This window comes from Urocitellus parryii, chromosome 11 (assembly GCF_045843805.1).
Source record: "Urocitellus parryii isolate mUroPar1 chromosome 11, mUroPar1.hap1, whole genome shotgun sequence".
Classification (NCBI taxonomy): domain Eukaryota; kingdom Metazoa; phylum Chordata; class Mammalia; order Rodentia; family Sciuridae; genus Urocitellus; species Urocitellus parryii.
Genome location: NC_135541.1, coordinates 65,986,567 through 66,010,363, shown reverse-complemented (window position 1 = coordinate 66,010,363; position 23,797 = coordinate 65,986,567). Strand labels below are relative to the sequence as shown.

At 32.2% G+C, this 23,797-nt stretch overlaps 1 protein-coding gene across 1 annotated transcript in view; it reads left to right on the top strand.

Annotated features, from left to right (window-relative positions):
• Col24a1 (collagen type XXIV alpha 1 chain) overlaps positions 1–23,797 on the top strand; it is a 341,896-nt gene that overhangs the window by 77,765 nt on the left and 240,334 nt on the right. The window contains exons 12-17 of the mRNA XM_077791553.1: positions 11,086–11,139; positions 13,071–13,115; positions 19,240–19,293; positions 19,379–19,423; positions 19,714–19,767; positions 20,242–20,295. Coding sequence (XP_077647679.1) covers positions 11,086–11,139; positions 13,071–13,115; positions 19,240–19,293; positions 19,379–19,423; positions 19,714–19,767; positions 20,242–20,295 — 306 coding nt within the window. The remainder of the gene's footprint in view (positions 1–11,085; positions 11,140–13,070; positions 13,116–19,239; positions 19,294–19,378; positions 19,424–19,713; positions 19,768–20,241; positions 20,296–23,797) is intronic.

The window sequence follows — 23,797 nt, the reverse complement described above, 5'->3', positions numbered from 1 at the left end:
ACCTGTCATTTTTCTCTAGGCGCTTTTAAAATTCTGCCCTCCTTCTCTATATTAGGTATTTTCATAATAATACATGTTGGTGTGGGTCTGTTGTAATTTTATATAATGGGAGCCCTGCATGCCTCCAGTATTTGATTTTCAATTTCATTCTTAAAGTTTGGGAAATTTTCTGGTATTATTTCATTGAAAAGATTTTACATTCCTTTATTTTTTACTTCAGAACCTTCATCTATCCCTATGAAACTTAAATTTGGCATTTCAGGTTATCCTATATTTCTTGAAAATTCTGTTCATGGTCTCTTTACATCTTTTCTTCATGATCAACTTTATTTTCAAGACTATATGCTTTGTCTTCATTGCCAAAAACTCTGTCTTCCAAGTAATATAGTCTATTGGTGATATTTTCTATTGAATTTTTAATTTGGATTATTGATTTCTTCATCTTGAGGATTTCTGATTGATTCATCTTCAGGATCTCTGTCTCTATATTGAAGTAATCTTTCATTTCTTGTATTTTATCTTTGATTTTATACTTATATCATATTTTACCTCATGGATAGGCTTACCTATGAACTTTCTAAACTCATTCTCTAACATTTCCTCCATTGTGATGTCAGTGGAGTCTGTTCTTGAGGCACACTGGGATGGTTAGGGATGCTTTTCTATATTGTTTGTGTGTCTACCCATCTATCTGAATGGATCTGAAGGAGCAGAGCTTTTACCCTACAAACCTGTAGTGACCTGTTGGTCTCTAGTACTTCATAAATTAGAGGAAGCCAAATAATAGTGATGATCTATGTAAATAATATATATCAATAAACTAAGTACTTGATTCCTATTATGACATATGTAATGTTAATTGACACAATAAATAGAATTGGTGGAATCAGCAATTTCTGTCAGTAATAACAGTAAGTGATCATGTATTGTGTCTGGCATAAAATCAAACATTTTATTTAAATTATATTTGATTTCCACGGTATTAATTATTATTATAGCATTAGTGGTGTTCTCTGGCATTATATAAATCAATTAATGATGAAAGATTTCAAGAGTAGAGTTAATTAAGAGGAAAGATGAAGAGAAAGAGCTGGAAAGGGTTCACAGTTTCAATAGGAGAATGTGGGAAGTGCAAAAGTGAGTAGGATATGATAGAGGAGCAAGGAGAAAAAATAGAAGTAAAAAATTAAAATAAGAGTGAAAGAACAATAGAATCTGGCTGTTAGCAAGAAAAAAGGGAGAAAGAGAAACAAGGGGAACAGAATAGTACAGAAGACAATACAAAAAAATCGAAATAATCAAAAACTCTCTCAACAGACAGAGCAAAGAAAAATAACTACCTTCAGAAAATGCTAGAAATAAGAAAATAGAAATATATATATATATATATATATATATATATATATATATATATATATATATGTCAATGACTCATTCAGCATGCTAGGAAAAATAAAAGAATCTTGATGAAAAACTAAGGAGTCATTTTTGTTGTGGTGAACACAAAAGTCAATGAGAATATATGTTCACTGTCTTTGCCCAACTGGTTTTCTTTCCATTTCTCTTTCTTCTTGAGGTATGTACTGGTGCAAGATTAGGGAACACGGATTGTCAACTCCTTTCTTTTTATTGTGTTGCTTACCAAGATGCCTGTTGGACTTCAAAAACCTTTGCTTCCCTTCGGGGTAGTAAGATGAAGTTTCAGATGAGAAATGCTCTCAGCTCCTCTCCAGGGTGAAGCTGCAGCTGGGTTTTGTGAAGTGTTAGTGAAGGAGGCACTCTCAGGGTGGAGCTTACTGAGGCCCCAAGTGCTTTATTGAGAAGCTAATTCTCTGAAGAATTTAAATCAATGCATCCTTAGAGCCCATCAGATGCCAAACTGTGCTGGGAGACCATACCCCAGGATCCTCCTCAAGGATCCACTCCTAGGACAAGGGAGTTCCCTCCCGCTTGCCACTTCCATTGCTCACAGGTATCTTCTCAGCCTCTTGGGGTCCATTCCCAAGTACAATCACACCTCAAACCTGCCAATTCAGGGTTGTTTTTTTTGTTTTTGTTTTTTTGTTTGTTTGTTTGTTTGTTTGTTTTTTTGGTACTGGAGATTGAACCTAGAGCAAATCCCCAGCCATTTTTTCCATTTTATTTAAAGAAAGGATCTCACTAATTTGTGTAGTTCCTTGCTAAGTTGTTGAGGCTGGCTTTGAACTCATGATCCTTCTGCCTCAGCCTCCCAAGTCACAGGAATTACAGGTGTGCACCACTGTGCCTGGCTTTTCGGCTCACTGCAGGTGGTTCTGTGTTCTTTACTGTGTCTCAGGTTCTCCCAGCGTGGATGTACCTGTTCATTCATATTCTCAACCTGCTTCCTTTCCAGCCTCTTCTGAGCACAGATATACCCAACCTCCCTGACTTGTATTCCCTGGAGCAAAATACTCTCATACCTGATTTTCCCCAAATTTTTCTAGGCTCCAATTATTTCACGTGGCTGGTACCTGCCTGCCTGTGCTGTGTATTTGAGCTAGCCCCGTTTTCCCCCAAATCAAGTTCTCGGTTCCTGTATCTGCCAGCTGTGGCAGTGTGTTCAGCTCAATGTGGCCCCTGCCTCAGTTCTCCATGGACAATTCCCTTTATATTTTTTGAGACATGGTTTCAATAACTTGCCCAGGCTGGCCCCAAATTTGCAGAGTGCCTGCCTCAGTTGCTGGGATTTCAAGTTGCAGGGATTAAGAACATGCACCACTCCTCTTGTCTCCCCCTTAAATTTTCTCTTATTATCAACAAAATTGTCTTCAATTTTTTCATTAAGGGCAAACATATTAGCCATTTATCATTGGATAGTTAAATATTATATGTTCTATTTAAATTTAGATTACTAAAACACCATGAGAAACATAGTCACTAGTATTTTAAGCATAAAAGGAAAACATCATTTGATAATATTTGAAGTGGAGAATACTAGATTTGTGAAATATGAATATGCATTTTTTCTTGGTAATTAATTAAATTATATGTGCTATTTGATGTTGTATGTGAAGTAAATATTTAAATATAGAAATGGAACTAAAATCACCATAAAGAAGATGGCAGACACCTGTGCATTACTGTATAATAACACACCAGATCCTCTTTCTTCTAACTATAACTTAAAACTTATTGATGGACATTTCCCAGTCCAAAATAACATATTGTTTTTTGTTTGTAACTTTTATTATTATTGCTCTTATTATTTTATGGTGTTAAATATTGAACTCGTGTCCTTGCATGTCAAGTCCTATCCCCCTAAAGGTATACCCTGAACTTATTTATAGATTTTAAAGAGAGCTTATTCCTTCATATTTTAGGTAGATGGTAGTGTTCAGTCTTATTGCACATGGAGTTGAACATGATTTGGTTATAAATAATTATTGTAATATAAAATTTTAAAAACAGTAATAACTCATAGCTTTCTGTAAAATTTTACACCTAAATTTTTAAAGTCAGTGAAAGTAAGGCTAGGAATTGATAAATGCATTTCATTTTATGTATTAAATATGATAATGGCACTCTTTACAGTCAATATACTGACAGTAATAGGAATGAGAACTATAAAATCTAAGTTCAGGTCTTTCTAAATATTAATCAGGACAAGGTCCTTTGGACTACAGAATTCGGTTTTCAGCTATGTACTAAGTTCCATGTTTGGTATTAATAGTTTATAAAAAATATTAATTAGCATCATCTCATATATGAAAATAGCACAGTAACATAGAGAAGTAAAATTCTTTCCAGTATTTTCCAGTGATTTAGGAACATTTCTAAGCTTAGATTTGGGAAGATGTTACTGTAAATCATGCTTATACTTCTGGCCAAATGATCACTTACTTCCCTGAATAAACACTAAGCATGGAATTAAGTCACTGTGAACTTAGTGATGTCTATTTTTTTCTTACAAATAAGAAGTGTCCTCTCCTAGACAGTATAAATACATATTGAAATAGACACATTCCAAAATAACATATTGTTTTGGCCATTCAACAGATAATTATTTTTTTAAAAAAAGAGGTAATTATTTATTATTTAGAATCATGTTGGCTTTTCAAATTTAACATTTGTCTTAAAATTTATTTCTATTTAAATTTTACTTCCAAGAAAACTCTTTTTTCCCAAAATAAAGTATTGTATTTATTCACTGTTTACAGATATAGTTGCTATTTGTAACATGTTTCTTTGTGTTTTTTTTTTAACCAGTACCATTAATTTGGATTAAAATAACTTTTTGTTAGGAATTTGGTATATTTTAGAATCAAAGCATGTTTATATATATATATATATATATATATATATATATATATATATATATATAAATGAAATTATTTCCTTGGCCTTAGGTTATTGGCTGAGATTCTTTTTTCTTTCTTGTATAGAGGAATATATTTTTTTTCCTTATTCTTGATTTCAGGATATTTACTAATGTAGTTAGTAATCTCTACAGTTATTCTTGAAGACCTCTTGTGATCACAGTTACATTTTAGACCATTCATGTGTGTATGCGTGCTTTTGAATATTGAAGTGTTGTAATTCTTAGTTCCCTCCTCTTCACTCATTTATATGGATCAAAACCCATATTACAAATTAATATTAGAGGACAACTATAGGACTGTAGGGACCTTCTATAAACCAGCCTTTGAAAATGGAGAACCCAAGAGGCTACTATTAACTCATCCTCTTCCATCTGGATATTTGAGTTCAACTAAAGTTCACTCTCCAGAGATCTTGAATAAAACGAGGTAGCAAACAGTCTTTACTGGTCACAGCTCTTTAAACATCCTAATGCCACTGTTCTATTTTATATCTTTACTGTCATTATTTTAAAAACTTCTTGGAACATATCTGATATGATCCAGCTTCTTTAAAAGCATCAAGCTATCATTAATTCATAATAGAAAAGAATAGTGTTTAAGAAAAATGTGGAAGTTGGGAGAGAGTATTTGCATGTATTCGATAACTTCAAATTTCATATTCTTTTTCTAATTGCAAGTAGCTTCCTCTTTAGTGCAAAGATTCTGAACTTCATTCTGTAGTGCCACAGACAGGAAATTCTGTAGTTGCATTAAAAATCATTTGCAGGACTCTCCTTGATTTAATCAGTAGTCTCTTTCTTGTACTTCATTGGCCATGCAAATTTTTGTGTCTCCAAAGATCTGAAAAATTTATGTCAAGACTGGTTTGACAGGATTGAAGATAAACATGAAATTGGAAATGGGATTTACTCTCAACACCACCTAGAAAACTGTTGTAAAAATATAGATTTTTCAGACCTAACAGAATAAATTATAAGTAATCAAATCTTACTACATTTTAAGTTTGACAGAGAGCAAAACTATACTGAGTTTCCTTTCTATGAAGACAAAAATATCACAGCCTTAGAATAGTGGACAAAATAATACCCTTAAGGCACTCAGACTTCAGCAGTGTTTACTTTTCTAACTATAAAAAGGAGCCTCTCCTCTTTTCTCATATATCTTTCTGTTGGAAGAGTCTATTTGAAGTAAACTGTATTTTGGCTTCTTACTCCAGTGTTAGAATTTCAGAATATAAGATCCTTCTGTTTGACATCCTTTATTAGTGTCTATACTTAGCCCCAGATTATTTTAGATACCTATTGCTCAGAAGTGTTTCAAATACATACATTTTATAGAGAATTTAGAGACAGTGCTTTCTTTGTTTCAGGGAAAATTTGCAGTTAATTAAATTATAAAGAGAATACTACTATCTAGTAGAGTATCATGGAAAATTGTCACTAATTTTTAAGTGATTCTGCCTCTTTCAGTAAGACTATACTTTTTGGATTCTATCTTACTAGAAGTAGTCTAGTAACTATATCTGACTAACTGTAGTATGACAAGATATATGGAAGATCCAGGACGTTGAGTTAACCCTCTACAAGGTTAGGATAAACACTAAGAGGTGGAACACCCCATGAACTATATAGGTGATAATTTGGAATAAGTCCAATTAGAGCTTGATTCCATAGAAATGTCGACACAATCAGTTGGAAATTTAATCGGGTAATTATTTTCAGTATATATAACATACAAGAAAACTCAGAGAACCTGATAGATTTTCAAAATCAGAAGTATGGCAGTTAGGCCTACCTTGGGTTTAGGGCTGTATTCTCTTTGAGGGAAAATGGCAATCTCATTTTTGGAGATGTGGCATATATATACAATGGAATATTACTCATCAATAAAAGAGAATAAAATCGTGGCATTTGCAGGTAAATGGAGGGACTTAGAGAAAATAATGCTAAGTGAAGTTAGCCAGTCCCCAAAAACCAAATGCCAAATGTTTCCTTTGATATAAGGAGGCTGACTCAGTGGGATAGGGAGAGGGAGCATGGGAAGAATAGATGAACTCTAGATAGAGCAGAGGGGTTGTAGGGGAAGGGAGGGGGCATGGAGTTACTAATGATGGTGGAATGTGATAATCATTATTATCTAAAGTATATGTATGAAGACATGAATTGGTATGAATATACTTTATTTTATTTTATTTTTTAAATATTTATTTTTAGTTTTAGGTGGACACAATATCTTTTTATGTTTTTATGTGGTGCTGAGGATCAAACCCAGCGCCCCATGCATGCCAGGCGAGCATGCTACCGCTTGAGCCACATCCCCAGCCCAGTGAATATACTTTATATACAACCAGATATATGAAAAATTGTGCTCTATATGTGTAGTAAGAATTGTAATGGATTCCACTGTCATATATAAATAAATAAATAAATATAAATTTTTAAAAAGGAAATTCTATCACAGGGGAAAAAGAAAGAAAGAAAAAGGCAGATTCCAGTTCTTAGATCTGAGTACCAGGTGATGAACTGTCTTCAAGAATAGGCCAGGAACTTCAGTCTGAGAGTGGAGTTCAGATTAGCTGAACCTGGGCTACAATCACTCAAATTTCTACTGAAGTTTAGTTTTAGTCTCAGCCATGAGGGCAGGCTTGACTTTTGAAGTGTGGATCAAATTGTCCAAGCTGTATGGAAAAGAATGCAGACTTGGATCATCACAGAGCCTTTCACATTCCACCCTTTTCTGCAGTGATCTTGTCTCATTTTTGAAGGATTTTAAAATACCAATGTTTCTTTTTTTTCTTTTTTTTTGGTACCAGAGATTGAACCGACAGGTGCTTAACTACTAAGCCACATCTCCAGACCAGTTTTTTTGTTGTTTTGTTTTTTGAGACAAAGTCTCGCTAAATTGCTCAAGGTTTTGCTAAATTATGAGGCTGGCTTTAGACTTGTGCTCTTCATGCCTCAGCCTCCCGAGCCAATGAGATTACAGGTGTGCACCACGGTCCTGGCAAAATACCAGTATTTCTTGGTAGTATGTTTTTGTGTGTAGAATGTATAGAAATAATGTCTAACTGTAGACAAGTTATCTGATCTCTTTTCATTGCTTAGTCTTAGAAAAAGATGTGTTTCTATTAATATTAGTAATGTCTGTTTAGTATACTTTTATTTATAAAATATTGTTCTGAATATATTTTTATTATCACTGTTTAGTGATGCTTTTCTTTTATCTCTGTGTTAGATTAAATTTGTTATTTTTAAACCTTACCTCAGAAAGAAAAAATATGTTATCTAGAAGAATTTGCCCTGCTTTTATTTTTTAAAATTCTGTAAATGTAATCATTATAACCTTTTGATGGTAAGTTTGTTCCTCACATTTTTATAATTATTTTTATGCATTATTTTTTGTAATTTCTTTGCAGAGCTAAGAAAATACTTTTTTTTCTCCAAACCCTGAACAAGAAGTTTTCTCTTGCTTAAAGATATTTAAATATTCTACCAAATATAGTATCTATGAATATCCTAAAATATTAACACCACATATATATTCAGGTATACTAGGTGAATATACTTCTTTTGGATTCAGTGTTTGATAACAGTACCATAGTTAATCCCACGCAAGAGAAAAACTTGCTCTGGGCTGTGCACTTCAGAGGGCTCCACATATTGCAAACAATAAATGTATAAAATTTGTATAAAATGTATAAAAAAGCACTTGAGTATCACACAGTATCTAGCACTTCACATTGGAATAGCATGCTGTATAACTTTAGACATCTTTCTTGTTACTATATATTAATTATCTATTACTATATGACAAGTTACTCCAAGTACAGTGATACAAAACAGCGATAAATATACATGTTATTTCTTAGATTCTATGAGCCAAGAATTAGTAGATCATTTGGGTGACTCTACCTTTTGATTTTACAGTCAAGATTTTGGCTGAGGCTACAGTCATCTGAAGACTTTATTGGGGCTAGAACATCTACTTTTAAAGTGTTTTACTTACTGGCTGGAAACTTGATGCTAGTTATTGGTGGAAGGCCTGACTTATTCCACAGACCGCTTGAGTATCCTCAAAATGTGGCATTGTCTTCCCCCAGAGTTAATGGAGAGTTGATGGTTTGTAAGCACAAGTTGGAACCTCTAGTGTTTTTTATGGCTATGCCTCAAAAGTCATACACTGTTAGGTAGCCATAATTCACAATGGGAGGGGACTACCCAAAAGCATGAAAACCAGGAAGCAGAGATCACCAGGGTTTGTTGTTGAGGTTGGCTACTGCAATTTAATAATGCTTATTAAAGAAATTTTGCATATCTCTTGCCTGTATCTTCAAGTCTGGATGCCATGAAGATTTGTAGTTGGAACTTTTGCTGACACTGAAAAGAAAAATGCTTGAGATAGTGATGAGGATTTGGTCAGGTAGTATAAACACTAAGGTGAAAGGAAAGATAAAGCAGTTATCTAATGTTTCTCTCAGTTTGAATATAGGAGAATTTTGCATGATAAATTATTATTTCCTAGTAATTCAAAGTTTCTATTTTCCTGCTTCTCTCTTTATTTGTATTTGATTCCAGAGGCAATATGTGATATTTGTAGTAGTTACACTTGGGAACTAAGAAATATTTTGCATTAAACAACTGATATTCTTAAAATTTGCATTTATATAAGTATCAACATAAAATTTATGAAACATGATAAAAATTCTTTACATTGGCAACCAGATAGATACAGAATGCTTGAATAATAGTTTTAAAGTGTAAGTATTTAATAAGTAAAAAATGTGAAAGGTAAATATAAACATTTAAATATATTTAATTTTGATATAAATTAATTAGGACTTGCAATAGAAAATAGAGTAGAAAATCTTCAAAGAGGTAGCCTAATTAAATTTTTAGAAGCTTGGGCTGGAGTGTGGCTCAGCGGTAGAGCCCCCGCTCAGCAGGTGCGAGGCCCTGGGTTCGATCCTCAGCACCACATAAAAATAAATAAAATAAAGGTATTATGTCCAACTACAACTAAAAAATAAATATTACAAAATATTTTTAAAAATTTTTAGAAGCTAGAAACTGTGAGTACATGTATTGATCATTACCTACAATAAAATTTACAAATAAGACTTTTATACAATTCTCTACTTAAAGAAGACAATTAACAATTTTATCAGTTTTCTATTTCTGATGCTATTTAACAAATGCTAGAAACTCAACAGCTTAAAACTGCTCACAGTTTTCATGGGTCACAAGTTGAGGTACTACCTAACTAGGTCTTCCACTTAGATCATAAGACAGCAAAGTTTCATCTGAGCTGCATTATCATCTGAAGGTTTGACTTCCTTCACACCATCGGAAGAAGATATTTCCTTGAGGTTGGAGAACTGGGAGCCTTGGCTTTTTTCTTCCTCTTGATTAATAGGCCATCCTTAGGTGCCATAGACTATTGGTTCCTAGAAGTCTTGCCAATAGGCTTCCCCAAAACAGCTGCTTTCTTCATAAGCTTGACAAGGAAACTAAGATAGATAGAGTGTTATATAGTTTAATATAAACCCAGCAGTGACATCCTATCACCTTATATTCTTTTTGTTAAATGAAACAAGTCATTGGTCACCTTATATTCTTTTTGTTAGATGAAACAAGTCAAGGTGCTGTCCATACTCAAAGGGAGAGCATATCAGACAAAAGGATAAGTCATTAGAGATCACTTTAAATTCTGTGTACTAAACTCATCAGTGGAAATGAGGAAGAAAATTATTCACAAGTTGAGATCAGATGAAATTTCATGTTCTTTATAACATAAAACTTTATAACTTATTAAAACAAAATGTAAAAAAGAGAACTAATTACAACACAGAAGCAATGATACAACTCTGTCATGCCCATTGGAAGATGAAACTGGCAAATAGGCAAAAGTGAAAATTCTGGAGATTTCCTATCTCTATTTGATATTAATACTGGAAAATGACTATTATATCATTTGGCAATGTTAAGATATTTCTAGGAAAGCATAATTTGACTTGAATTAATGATTGTGATATTCTACAGGGGAACATGACATAAAATATAATATTTCATTGTTACAAATTTTTTCAAATAGAGAAAATATAGAATCTATCTTTTATATACCAAGATCAAAAGCAAAGTATATTGTTACTACTATTTCCTATTTCCAACAAATCCTAAAGATTTTTTTTTTGGTAATGAAGAAATATGGTTGCAAACATTTAGATTTATGATTAAAACAATATGGAACTTCATCTGATTGGAAAAATGTGTGTGTAGTTACTATTGAAATAACAACTGAATAGACATGTAACAAACGATGAAATATTCAACAATATAGACATTGGAATGATGTTTTTTAAAGAAAATTTTCTAATATATAGCCAAATGTAATGGTGTTTTATGATATTAACTGTATAACATTTAATAAATCAAGAATTATCTAGAATTAGAAATCATTTTTGAGTTGAAATAATGATCAACATGTAAAAAGAATTAAAAGATGATAAAATTATGTCTATCTAGATTAGAGAATTAAGAAGGAAACAAAATGTTTAATGTATAGTAAACTGAAAAGATACATAATACATAAAACTTTAAAGTAGATTTTATTCAGTTCAGCTAAATTGTTTCAATGACAAAGTCAAGATGAACAGCTAATACTTATTACACATGTTGTTGAATTAACAGAAGAAAATGAGTTTATATTTCTTGGCTTTAATAGCATTCTTTCTCTTTCCTTGTGCCAGGGTTTTCCAGGTGACTTTGGAGACAGGGGCCCTGCTGGTCTTGATGGCAGTCCTGTGAGTACATTGTGATGGTCCAGGCTTACATTTCAACATCATTCATACTCCATCTGCACTTGCCATCTTCAGTATTATATTTCTGAATAAACAGTATCAATAAATTTTCATATCACTCTGCATACACTAAATTGAGAGTTTTCAACATGAGAATTAAACGAAAAATATTCTTATACACTTTTTTATGTCAGTCATTAAAATTAATTATTTTGTCCATGATGAGTGCCACTGCTAAAATTAAATATTAAAAATATATGATCACAACACTGACTTTTTTATATGAAGGTACTAACAAGGTCATGTAAAACATGTGCACTCAGACCTGCCACTTATCCACCTTACTTCTTAGTATTTTATAGAAATCTACTTTAGAATTTTTTATATGTCAATGCTCAGATTGGGAAAGAGTTACCATTCTAAACTAGTTAAATTATAGTATTAAGTAATAATGATGGATTGTTGTTTTTTACACTGGGTGAAATAGCTTTATTTTTTGCCTTCAAAGAGCATCTGATAGCTGTCCTCCCATCTATGCCAAATTCTTTTCATGAGATTTTAGAGTGAAAGAATCACCTGCAAAATCCTGATAGCATGAATTAGGAATAGTTCCTATAGTTAAATTTAAGTAAACGCTTTCATCAACAGTTTGAAAGTAATTTCTTTTAAAATCTATTTCCAAATTATAATTATGTAGCTAATTCAGTGAACTTAGATGAGGCTTCATTTGTTACAAATCATTAAAGATAAGAGAAGAATAGAACTGATTTACAAATAAGTTGTTAAAAAACTTGGATGATATTTTAAGTGGAATATTTGCCATCTTTTTTTTAAACACATGATTCTGGGTAGCTTACTTAATAAAGTAAGTATTACTTAGGTTTTTAAAAAATATCATTTGTGTGTTTGCATACCTAGTATGAAACAATCTTATTTAATTTTTGTCAACTATATATACATTAAGTCTAGTAGGGCTGGATTCATAATATTTAAAACTTTCTTTTTGATATCTGCTCTTTATTTTAAACATATAATGCTTCTTGAGGAGCATTTTTGAATATTTGTATGAGTAAATTGCATATTTTTAGTTTACTGTTTCATAATTCTCTGTATATTATGTCTTTGTTTCAAAATAATTTGAAATGCAAGGGGTGTGGTTATTCTTATACCTTGGGCCACAAAAATAATATGACACTGACATATTGTGTTCTTTCAAACAATGAAGACAAATATCATTTCTGCTTTATAAATAATAAAAATGAAGTTAGAAAGTTAAAAAAAGATTTTTCAAAAGAAGTGACTGTTTTAAACCATCTCTTCGTAATCTTATATGCTGACCATATGCCTTCTCATACAATATGTAAGCTAGTTTTGTCTATAGTACTGCTTGCTGGAAGCATTCACTTCTTTTATTAAGTACATAAAAGGAATAATAATAATTCTGTATCCTATGCTTGGTAGTAGTGCTAGCATCCAAAATCATGCAGCCATCGATACTTCTGAAGAACAATAAATTGGCTCTGCAAATTTGCACTCCTCAGGAAGAAGCATGAATAAAGGAATTTCAGAAGTTAATGATAGTAGAAAATAAATTTTATATATTCTTTTTTAGAAATTGTTCCCTTCATCATCAGAAAATACCTTTAGTTGTTTGTAATCATATTTAATTAATTTTATTTTTTATTAGTTGCACATGACAATACAATGATCTTGACATATCATACATTTGAATCAAATGAGGTATAATTTCTCATTTTTCTGAGTGTACAGGTTGCAGAATCACATTGTTATACAGACACGTATATATATACAACAATAGTAGTGTCTATTTTATTCTGCTGCCCTTTCTATCCCTCCTTCCCTTCCCCTCCCCTCCCATCACTTCTCTCTACCCAATCTAATTTAATTAATTTTATATATTTCTTTTACAATAGGGGCTTGTAGGTGGGATCGGTCCTCCAGGGTTTCCTGGGCTTAGAGTGAGTATCATCACTAAATACTATCATTGTCATGAAACATTTTATTGAATAATTTATATTTATTAGATGTATTTTAAAAACGTAGGAAAATAAGTTTTACTGTCATTGTTGATATCAGCCTTATTCAATGTATTTTTCAACCAGATAAGAAAATTATAGCAGTAGTATAAATGAAAACATTCATCATATTTTATGATATGCTAAAATAATACTGGTTTTTCCATTACAATTGTGTTCATGTATTTATGCCTGTTAGATTAAAGATCTTAGTCAGGACTCAGTCTCTTAAAAAATATAAGACATGGAATAGCCACTTTTTTCCTTTGAGATAATCTTCCACACCATCCAATTTGGAGATTGACTTGAACAAAAACACATGATAACTATAGACTTTATTTTGTGGTATAAAATTGAACAAATGGTTAGGAAAGTCTCCTTGAACAAAGGTAGAAGCTAGACTTCACCAATGCCATTAAACAGTTTAATACCTAATTGACATGCTAAAAAATACAAGAAACTATTTGTCCACTTAGCCAGTTTTTATACAGTGTTTTTCTCAAGGCACAGTTTAGCAGGAATAATTCTGTGGAGGCCAAAACAATGTAGTCCAGATATGTAGCTTTCAAATAAATTTTAGATTATTCATTGGAGTGAGCAGACTGCTACTTACAATACAGCTTCATAAATAAATATATTTCTCTCAGCAAGCTTATTATTCGTGATAGGAGTATAAAATTCAGATATTTTATATAAATTTATAGCCTAAGTTTTAGCATTCAGCTGAGCTAATGGCAGGATTGATACGTGTTTATTAAATGTAAGTAGCCTAATGAGAAGCGACTCTTAAAAAAAAAGTTTTCATTAGTACATTATTCATAATAGTGGGTTTTGTGTTTATAAATCTTACTGGTTCTTTTTAGTTATATATGACAGTAGGATTCATTTTGATATAATTATAGAAGCACAGCATATATCTTATTCTAATTCAGTCCCCAGTACCTCTCCTTCCCCTTTCCTTCCCCAACCCTCTGATCTCTTCCCTCTACTGATCTATCTGCCATTTACCCAATGTTTTTTTCTTAATTAATTTCTTGTGGATATACACTGTGGTATACTAATATATATACATAGGATTGTTATGTCAGATTCATTCCACTGTCTTATCTTTTTCTATCCTTCCTCCCTTTCCTTCATTCCCCTTTGTCTAATCCACTGAACTTCTATCGCCACCCTGCCATTATTGTGAGTTAGCTTCCACAAATCAGAAAAACATTTGACCTTTGGGTTCTTTGGGGGATTGGCTTATTTCACTTAGCATGATAGCTTTCAGATACATCCATTTACTAGCAAATGTCATAAAAATCATTCTTCTTTATGGCTGAGAAATACTCATTATGTATATATGCTACATTTTCTTAAAGCAAACTATATCTGTATCTATAGTTATACAAAAGTGGGATGTGATCAGTAGCAGAGGTAAAATTTTCCTTAAAAATTTAAAGCTTGCTTTAACTTATGAAGTAGGTAATTAAATCTCCAGAATTTTATACCATAAATTACACCCATAATATTTTTAGACCAAATTTGGACATAGGTCTTCGGACTTATTTAGTATTTTTTCTCCAGCCTTGAATTGCCCCAAAGCACAAGGTAATAGCTTGATCAAATAAATAAGTCAAGACTTCAGTTATTGGTACTGGGGTAAAATTAAAGTCAGCCTAACAAGTTTTAATGTGCTATCTTGGGATAACATGCATATAGGATTTAGACTCAAGAAGGCTAAGTGAGTCTAAGACATCTTAAACCTTTCTCTTGCATGTTAGTAATATTAATAGTAGTAATAATTATAAAATTAGCAATAGCATCTCACATACATTGTTGTCATATAATTCCCCAAACAACCCAGGACCAGTTAGTTTATAAGTATTTAACCCAGATGTAAGCCAGATAATCAAAGTCCATAGTCCAAAATTTTGTGTGCTTTACCACTTCCTTAAAATTTATTCTTCCTTTATGATATGCTAAAATAATAATTGTTTTCCATTCCAATTGTGTTCATGTATTTATATCTGTTAGATTAAAGATCTTAGTCAGGACATAAAGTGTATATTGTCTAACTCATGAAATTTTTTAAAGTCTAAGTAAAGGTGGAATGGATCAGTTTGCTTTTTAGTGTCCTCAGGATAGAAAAAAGCCTGTAAGCAGCAGTCAGACCTTATCAATGGGTAGGTGAAAGGAGTTAGACTAAAATATGCAGTTAATAATTCTTAATTAATATATTAATATTAAGTTGATTATCTAAAAACTTCTGTAATTACTCTTAGGGTTAAGACCAAAATTAATGTGGCCCAGCTTTGGTTGGTTCTTATCTGCATCTTGAGGACATATTCTTTGTGCACAAGAAAAGTTTGTTCACTTTTCAGTAGTGTCTCTATTACAAAACCTTTGCATATCGAATGTCTACCTGAAATATTGTACCTCTAGTTTTCTGCTTAACTCCTTCTTATTGCTATATATTTGGTTTTATACACATTTCATTGTGTATATTTGAGATTTACAACATTATATATATAGACTAAAATAGTAACCTCATCGAAACAGATTAACATATCCATTCATCTTATATAAATTCCTTAAAAAAAAAAAAAGACTCCTACTCATCTTTCAGCTCCAAGTTGTAGTACAGTTCCTGGCACATGTGCCCAGAAAAAATAACTGGCTTTTCTATCCTTTCTCCTTCTCCACTCACCCTTCAGTAGATGGAAAGAGATTCTATAGAAAACGGAATAGCCAAAGATACTAGCAATCATATTTGTAATTCTCATCTCATCTACATTGGTAAAGACAGAACTTTATACTTTTCAAAGTCATTTCACTTACATAGTCATTTGCTCCTCAAAGAGTTTTAATGTAAATAAGGTAAATAATATTACTTTCATTTCATATTCATTAATTTTTTAAATCAAAATTATATAAGTACCTGCTGATTTATCAAATTCTAAACTAGGCCTGAAAGTATGAACAAGTTAAGATTCTTTTTACTTTACTTTTTTTTTGGCAAGGGGTCAAAATTACAATGTAATAACACAGAAAGAAAAACCATCAGTTTCATACATTCTGATTATTGCTACAGTTGACTAAATGCAAAACTACTGAGAAGATAGTAATCTGTTTTGTCTTTGTAGAAGCCTTTTTTAACTGTATCTTAAATATTGTGTATAAGTGAGTAAATGGGAAAGGGAAAAGTGTTGTTTAGGCAGAAGAATGCTATGTTCAAACATACAGAAGATGGGGGAAATAGGAATGTTTGGGAAATGGAAAGAGGAGCAGTGGGATTATAGCCTAGAAAGCAGGGTAGTCAGGAGCAAAATAGAAGGTGAGGTTTTGAAAGTAATTGGGAATAATTATGAAGAACCTTTATATTGCATAGAACATTTGTCCAGTGTTACAGCCTCCACCTTACCTCTCAGGCATTCCTTTTAGCAGACCTAATAGGTGCTACTACTTTATCTACATTATTTTTTTTCCATGCACTTGGTAGTTACTGTCATTTGCTTCATCAATTTACAGTAGTAACAATGATTATTGCCTGTTAGTATGGTAGGTACAGTTGAAAAGCCCAGTGTGGAACTCCCAGTTCTTTCCTCAGTACACTCATATGAACTTTTATTAATTGCCCAGTGGCTGCTCCAATGCTTAAAAGTATTTCTTCTATCTGTTCCATTTTCCCATGGAAGACGAGTGTGATAGGGAATGCTGAGGAACCTTTAGGTTACCATTATGAGTTGAAAACTGCTCTTCAGCTTTAATGGATTACTATCTGAAGGCCACAAATCTTTGGAACAAGTATTTTCCACATAACTTGTAATATGCCACAACATGCTTGGTGTTTCTTGGAAATTCTAAACTTTACCATTCAATTTTTATATACTTTGTATTTTACTAATGTTTTATGACATATTTTTTATATCTCCCAGTATTTAGTATTTTATAATTTTTCTCTTAGAGTCACTAAAAAGTAAAATAGAATATTATACATATAAAGTACATTCAGTTGAAAATGCCAGCTTAAGCACAGTAACATATTTACTGAAATAAAATTTAAAATATTATATTGTCTTTAAAAAACCAATAATACACTGTAAAGACTTTTTTCCTTGTTTTGTAAGATATTGCTTTCCAAACTTACATGGATTATTTCTGTATAATTACTAAACAGAGATATTTATTAGGTGTTTTGAAACTATCATAAGTTTTAAAGCTATGAACTGTGAATAACTGTTTCCTATTGAAAGAATTTGGAATTACAAGCAATGATGTATTCATATTGCATATTTATTAAGTTGGAAAGAATTATCCTTTGCCTCTAACTGTCCCATACATTTCAGGTTTAAACGTGTTGGAAGTAATTTGTCTTAGTTACATTTCTCAGACTTTAAGACTCATCCAAAGTAAAAATGTCATATTTTCCATTCTGAAATTTATGTTATATAAATGCAGAGTATTATAAATGTTCTGTTATGTCAGGAGATAGAACTCTAGAAATTATAAGTTAACTAACTTATTCAGTATTCATTCCACATTTTCTTTCAAAACTCCTATGTACCAGTTATTATGTTGAGTCTGGGAAATAAAAAAATGGATGAAACTTTCTCACAGAATGCACAAATTCAGGGGAGAAAGGGGGAGAAATGTACAGTACAGTATTCTAAGTAGGATGCCACCAGGGCCTTCCAGTTCTGAAATTTTAAAAGGCTCAATGCATATGATATGGGAAGCATGTTCCAAGAATAGAAAACAGTCCATTATAGCAAGAAAGTAGAAACTGGGAGAGGGAGATGTACAAGGAGAAGCAGGGACAAATGCAAAGTGGGGAGACTAGAAAGTTGGCAGAAGCCTGATAGAGAGGACCTGGGATGCTAGCCTGAGAAACATGAATTCTAACTAAAAGGGCAACACTATAAGCATTTCACAAATACAACTATTTGTTTTTTTGTTTTGTTTTGTTATGTTTTGTTTTTTTATAAGTTAGGGATTCAGTATATTTCCCAGGCGGGCCTTAAACTCAGGTACAAGCAGTCCTCTTGTCTCAGCCTCCAGAGTACCTAAGACTACAGGCACATACCATCATGCCTGACTACAAATAAAACTTCAAAAGTTTTTTTTAACATTTGGAAACCATAGAGGAAAGATTTATAACTGTTTTATCTTTCAGGGCAAAGAATGATATGGGACCCAGGACAGATGAGAGAAAGAGGGAAAAAGAGGCTCAGTGACACAAACTATACCTGATCTCCAAACCATCAAGGGATTTTTTTGCCCATATTTTTTTCAAATTTTTCCTTCAGATACTCCTTTGTTGCTATTTGTCCTTTGTTTTCTAAGAGAATATGTTGAGGGAGTTGTTCTATATTTTTAGCTTTCGGAGACAATAGTAGTACTTCTGTTTTTAAGGAATTGAAACATTAAGTTGAGAACCTTGATGACAGACACTCTACCTTTTATTGTTTCTTTAAAACTATAATGTTTTGCATGTATTATGCTCAATAAGTATTAAGTGATGAATTAATGCTGTAAATCCATAAAACACAACTTTGTGTCTATTGCTTGATTTATCCTTAAAAGCATTATAAATTTTCTCATTCTGCAATTTTCATATCACAGATCAAATCATTGTAATGCCTGGCACATAGTAACAGCTCAGTGAATGTTTGCTGAAATGAGCAAATTAAAATTCTAAGATAAATAAGTGAAGTATTTATTGACTACTTCCTTCCCAGTGTCCCATGACACTAAAATATTTCTACCTAGATGTTTCCTATTTGGAGAAATATTACAAAATGAACGTCATGAACAATAAGTGGGTGTTCAAAGGAGAAAAAGATCCTTATAGGCCAGATAAGTATGAGAAGAATTAAAAAAATAGCATGGTTTGCATGAAAGTATAAAAGATTGGTAATATTTAAAATGTACCAGGTTTAAGAGATAGTTGAAGAACAGGGCACTGTGGGAGCTTAGTGAGATGAACTGCTCTGGGTTCATTAGTTTATTAATTAATTTTCCCATATTCTTTCTAATCCTAATGAATGCTTACTGATTCCTTTTTTTTAAAACTGATTTTCAGGGCAATGTTGGCCCTGTGGGACCGATTGGACCTTCTGGAATTCCTGGCCCAATGGTATGGTTCTCTATGAATAATGGATATTTCCCTTTAATCTCTCCATGATATCAAAAGATATCACCTTTTTCTTTTTCTTTTTTAGGGTCTTTCAGGAAATAAGGGGCTACCTGGAATCAAAGGTGATAAGGTGATTTAAATATTAACATTACCATAGTGATATTTCTACACATGTCTTTTTTTACCAAGTCAACAGAACTTATGTTTCTAGAAGAGGTTACGTATTTAGAGAAATATTGAAAGATGAATTTCACTTCATGAAATATCTCAAAAATTTTATCTATAGCATCTATACTATCAGTTATATTAATTTTTCTTAGAAGAAGGAAAAACAGAGAAATTATTCTTCTATAATTAGTACTTTTTTATAATATTGCCATATTTATAATTTTTATGATTTTTGTATGAATTGTACTCTAGGGTGAACAAGGCATTGCAGGGGAACCAGGAGAACCAGGATATCCTGGAGACAAGGTAACTTTTATACCATTAAATTTTTTTATTTGTTTTGTTTTTGGTACTAGGGGTTGAACTCAGAGGTGCTGAACTCAGAGGTGCTTTATCACTGAGCTCCATTGCTAGCCCTTTGTATTTTTTATTTTGAGACACGGAATCACTAAGTTGCTGAATCTGACCTCAAACTTACCATCCTTCTGCCTCAGCCTCACAATTCACTGGGATTATAGGCGTGTACCAATATTTCTGGTCTCAACCATTAATTTTATATAAATGTGAAAAAAACAAATTTAAAATAAAGGAATACTCGATATTTTAATTATCTATTTTGTTAGGATATGGTATTAGTATGGTTTTAAGTCCTTGTTTGGAATTGGTTTTCTAAATTTCACTTAAAATACTCCTATGAATGTTCTTGTAGTTTACTAATAGAGATATTTGCCTTTTGTGATATAATAGTTTACTTTTCTCTCTGCTGTTCTCTTTCTTTAGGGTACTCTTGGTTTGCCAGGACCACCAGGCATCAGAGGAAAGCCAGGACCTTCAGTAAGTTTTAACTTTCACCTTTGTTCTGATTAGCAGAGTGCGTGTCATGGCATGAGAATTGATACTTTTGATGTTGGTAGAATATAAGAAGTAGGATATAGCTCAACAGTTTTAGAACATAGCTAAACTGAACTTTGTTCAGTTTTAGAACATAACTAATTCCTCAGGTTTTCATCTCCTATTCCATAGACGCTCCAATCTTTCCTACCCTAGGCCAAAGCCAAGTTTCTTTGATCCCTAAAGATCTTGATTATTCCTTCCAATGATTTATTATAGACTGCTTAACAAAACAATGGGCTTTTAAATCAGAAATTTTAAAGCACTCTAAATAATTTTTCTGAATCAGTATCATTAAGGGGATATTTCTGAAAAAAAAAAAAAAAAAAAGAACATGTCACATTGTTGTAGCCCAAGTATTCTAATTCCCTGTTGTTTTTCTAACCTTCATGCATTAACTAGTTGAAAGGAAAAGACACTTTATGTTGCAGTTAACATATAGTTATATTTATAAAACTTAACATATAGTTAAATTTATAAAACTAAAATTATTTAATAATTAAACTAGAATAATTAAAGCATGAGTCAAAAAATATCTCAATATTAAAAATGATAATTGTTATAGTTAATATTTATTGTTTATAAAGTTTCAGGTGGTATTCTAAGAATTATACATCTCATTTAATACAACAATCCTGTGAAGTTGGTACTCTTATTATTCCTGTTTTATAGATTAAGGATATTGAGACACAGGGCATTAAGTAAGTTTCCCAGGGTCTTATAGATAGTCACTAACTACCTGGGAAGACCTAGGTTATCAGGAATGTTACAGCCCATGCTTTAAACACTGTACCATACTATTTTAGGTCTTAATATTTTAAGATTGTTTTAATATTGATTACAACTCTATAAAGATGTAGGTGATATTAATTAGAAAAATTAGAATTAAAATATACATTTAAAAATATCACTTTCCTCAGCAATTTATTGTGTTGCCTCTAACTCCACAATGTCATCTAAGGATTGTTCATTTTTCATCTCACAAAGCACTATTTAGAAATTTAGGCACTCCCTTTTTTGTAACATCTAATTGTGACAGCATGTGTGTATGTGTGTATATATGTAAATGTGTGTGTGTGTGTGTGTGTGTATTTCCATACAAAACAAATTTTGTGATCTCTTTTTCTGATGGCATGTTGGTGGGCAACCTTTGCTTTTTTTGTTTAAATGTCTTTATTTTGTTTATTTATTTTTATATGGTGCTGAGGATCGACTCTGGTGTCACACGTGTGAGTCAAGCGCTCCACCACTGAGCTACAACCCCAGCCCAGCAACCTTTGCTTTTACTGGTTTTTTTATCCTGGGCTTATGGAAGTCAACCCAATTAATCTTGTATCCCAGAATTGTGCCCTAAAGTCAAATCTTAGTAATTTCAAAGTGTATAAATAGGGCATGAGAATCGGTCATGAAGCTAAGTAACAAATAGCTTATGTTTTTCAAGGATGATTCTAAACAATATAATAGAATATAGAATAGAGTATGTATGAGAGATGGAGATTTGGTTTCTAGTTCTCAACTCTGACATTTGACCTGCCATGATCTTGGCATTGACTTACCATAGATCCAATTTCTCATGTTAGAATATGTATGTTTCAGAATTCCTGTAGCTCTGTGACTCTATGATATTTCTCTTAGTAATAGTGCCTACTACTATTGCTATAATCTAAAGAAAAAAGTCAAAATACCTTATTTTACCTCTGTGTTAGTCAGCTTTTCATCACTTTGACCAAAATATACAAAATAACAACTTAGAGGAGGAAAATTTTATTTTGGCTTAAATTCCCAGAGATTTGGTCAGCCAAGTCCATTGTTCTTGGTTCAAGGTGAGACAGAACATCATGTTGGAAGGACATGGTGGAGGAGCATGACTCCATTCATGGTAACCAGGAAGCAGAGAAATGGAGAAGGAAAGGACCACAGGGAAGATGAACCCTTCCAGGGCATGGCCCACCTCCTCCAGTCATACCCCTTGTGCCTGCAGTTACCACCCAGTCAGTGCATTCAAACTGGATGGACTGATTAGGTTATAGGTCTCACTACCTAATTATCTCACCTCTGAATATTCCTGCAATAACACAGGAGCTTTGGGGGACACCTCATATCCAAACCATAACAACCTTCATCATTGTCATAATATTTTTTTCCTAAAAGAAATCACAGTAAGTGCTAATGAGGTTCTTTTAGGGCAGAGAAGAAGAGATGGTAATAATTAGGGTTTTACTTACTTCATACTCATTTTATACCCTTTTGTACTATTCTAAAAAAATAATAGCCAGGATTACTTTGGTTGGGAGATAATTGACCATTTTTGTTATTTTTATCAAACCTTTGAAAAACATTTACTTTCAGCTCAAAATTGGGTGGAGACTCATGATTAATATTAGTAAAATGAACTTGTCTTTGGTCTCTTGCTGTATCCTTTGTATTAATACAAAAGATGTTTAACCTAGATACCTTCCCTCATTAAGTAAAGAGACTCCTACTTGATGAAGTATTGCCTATACAGAAACAGTTATTAAGAAAAAACTTCCATACCCAATTATACAAGTTAGTACCTACTAAAACCATTTTTACTATCATGGAAAAAATGCTAAAGTTATATGATGTCTTTCACATTTTATATGTCCTACTTTTGGTTTTCTTTCATCAAAGATTTTGATGTGACTGGAATTATTTTCAAGTGGATCTAAGTTATAACATGAAAGAATATTTTCCAGATATAAGAATGTCCTGATCTGGGAGGTTTGTACATTCTGGAATAAGGAAGCTTTTGTTCTTCAAGTATTCAAAAAAAAAAATAGAGAAAACTACCACTCTGAAAGTGTTAGAAAATACTCTTTCTCTGAGATAGAGGAAAAAAGACAATTATAACTTCCTTTCCATTTTTAAATAAGAAGTCTTTGTCATTTATAAAGATGTACTTAATGTTATTCCATCTCTAAGTTACTAGAAAACTCAAGTTTTTGTGAAGGAAAGGTGACATTTACAATAAACTTGCAACTGAGGTTTTATAAAACAAAGAATTATTATTATAATGAATAAAATTATTCCACATAAAATTATTATTATTATAATGAATAAAATTATTCCACAATTTATGTTTTTAAATATTTGGTTGTTACTTAACTTTTCTGAAAACAAAGGCTAGGCTAGTCATTTTTCCTAAATGCTTGTGAAGTTAGGGTCTGGCTGGATTTTGCCACTAGAGGTCCCCAGTGAGAACCCCATCTCTGAGAGGGATACTTGTCATTTTTAGAATTTAAGACTCCCTATGTACTGATTCTGATGAATCACAGTTTTTGTTTATTTGGAACTGGGAACTTAAATGGGTCTTTGAATGATATTTCATTACCAGACTCTGGATGTGATTGCAGTAGTCGTGTCCTCTTTCACATCCAGGTACCTTAGCACTGAGAATTGAATCAGTACATATAGGAAATTGTGC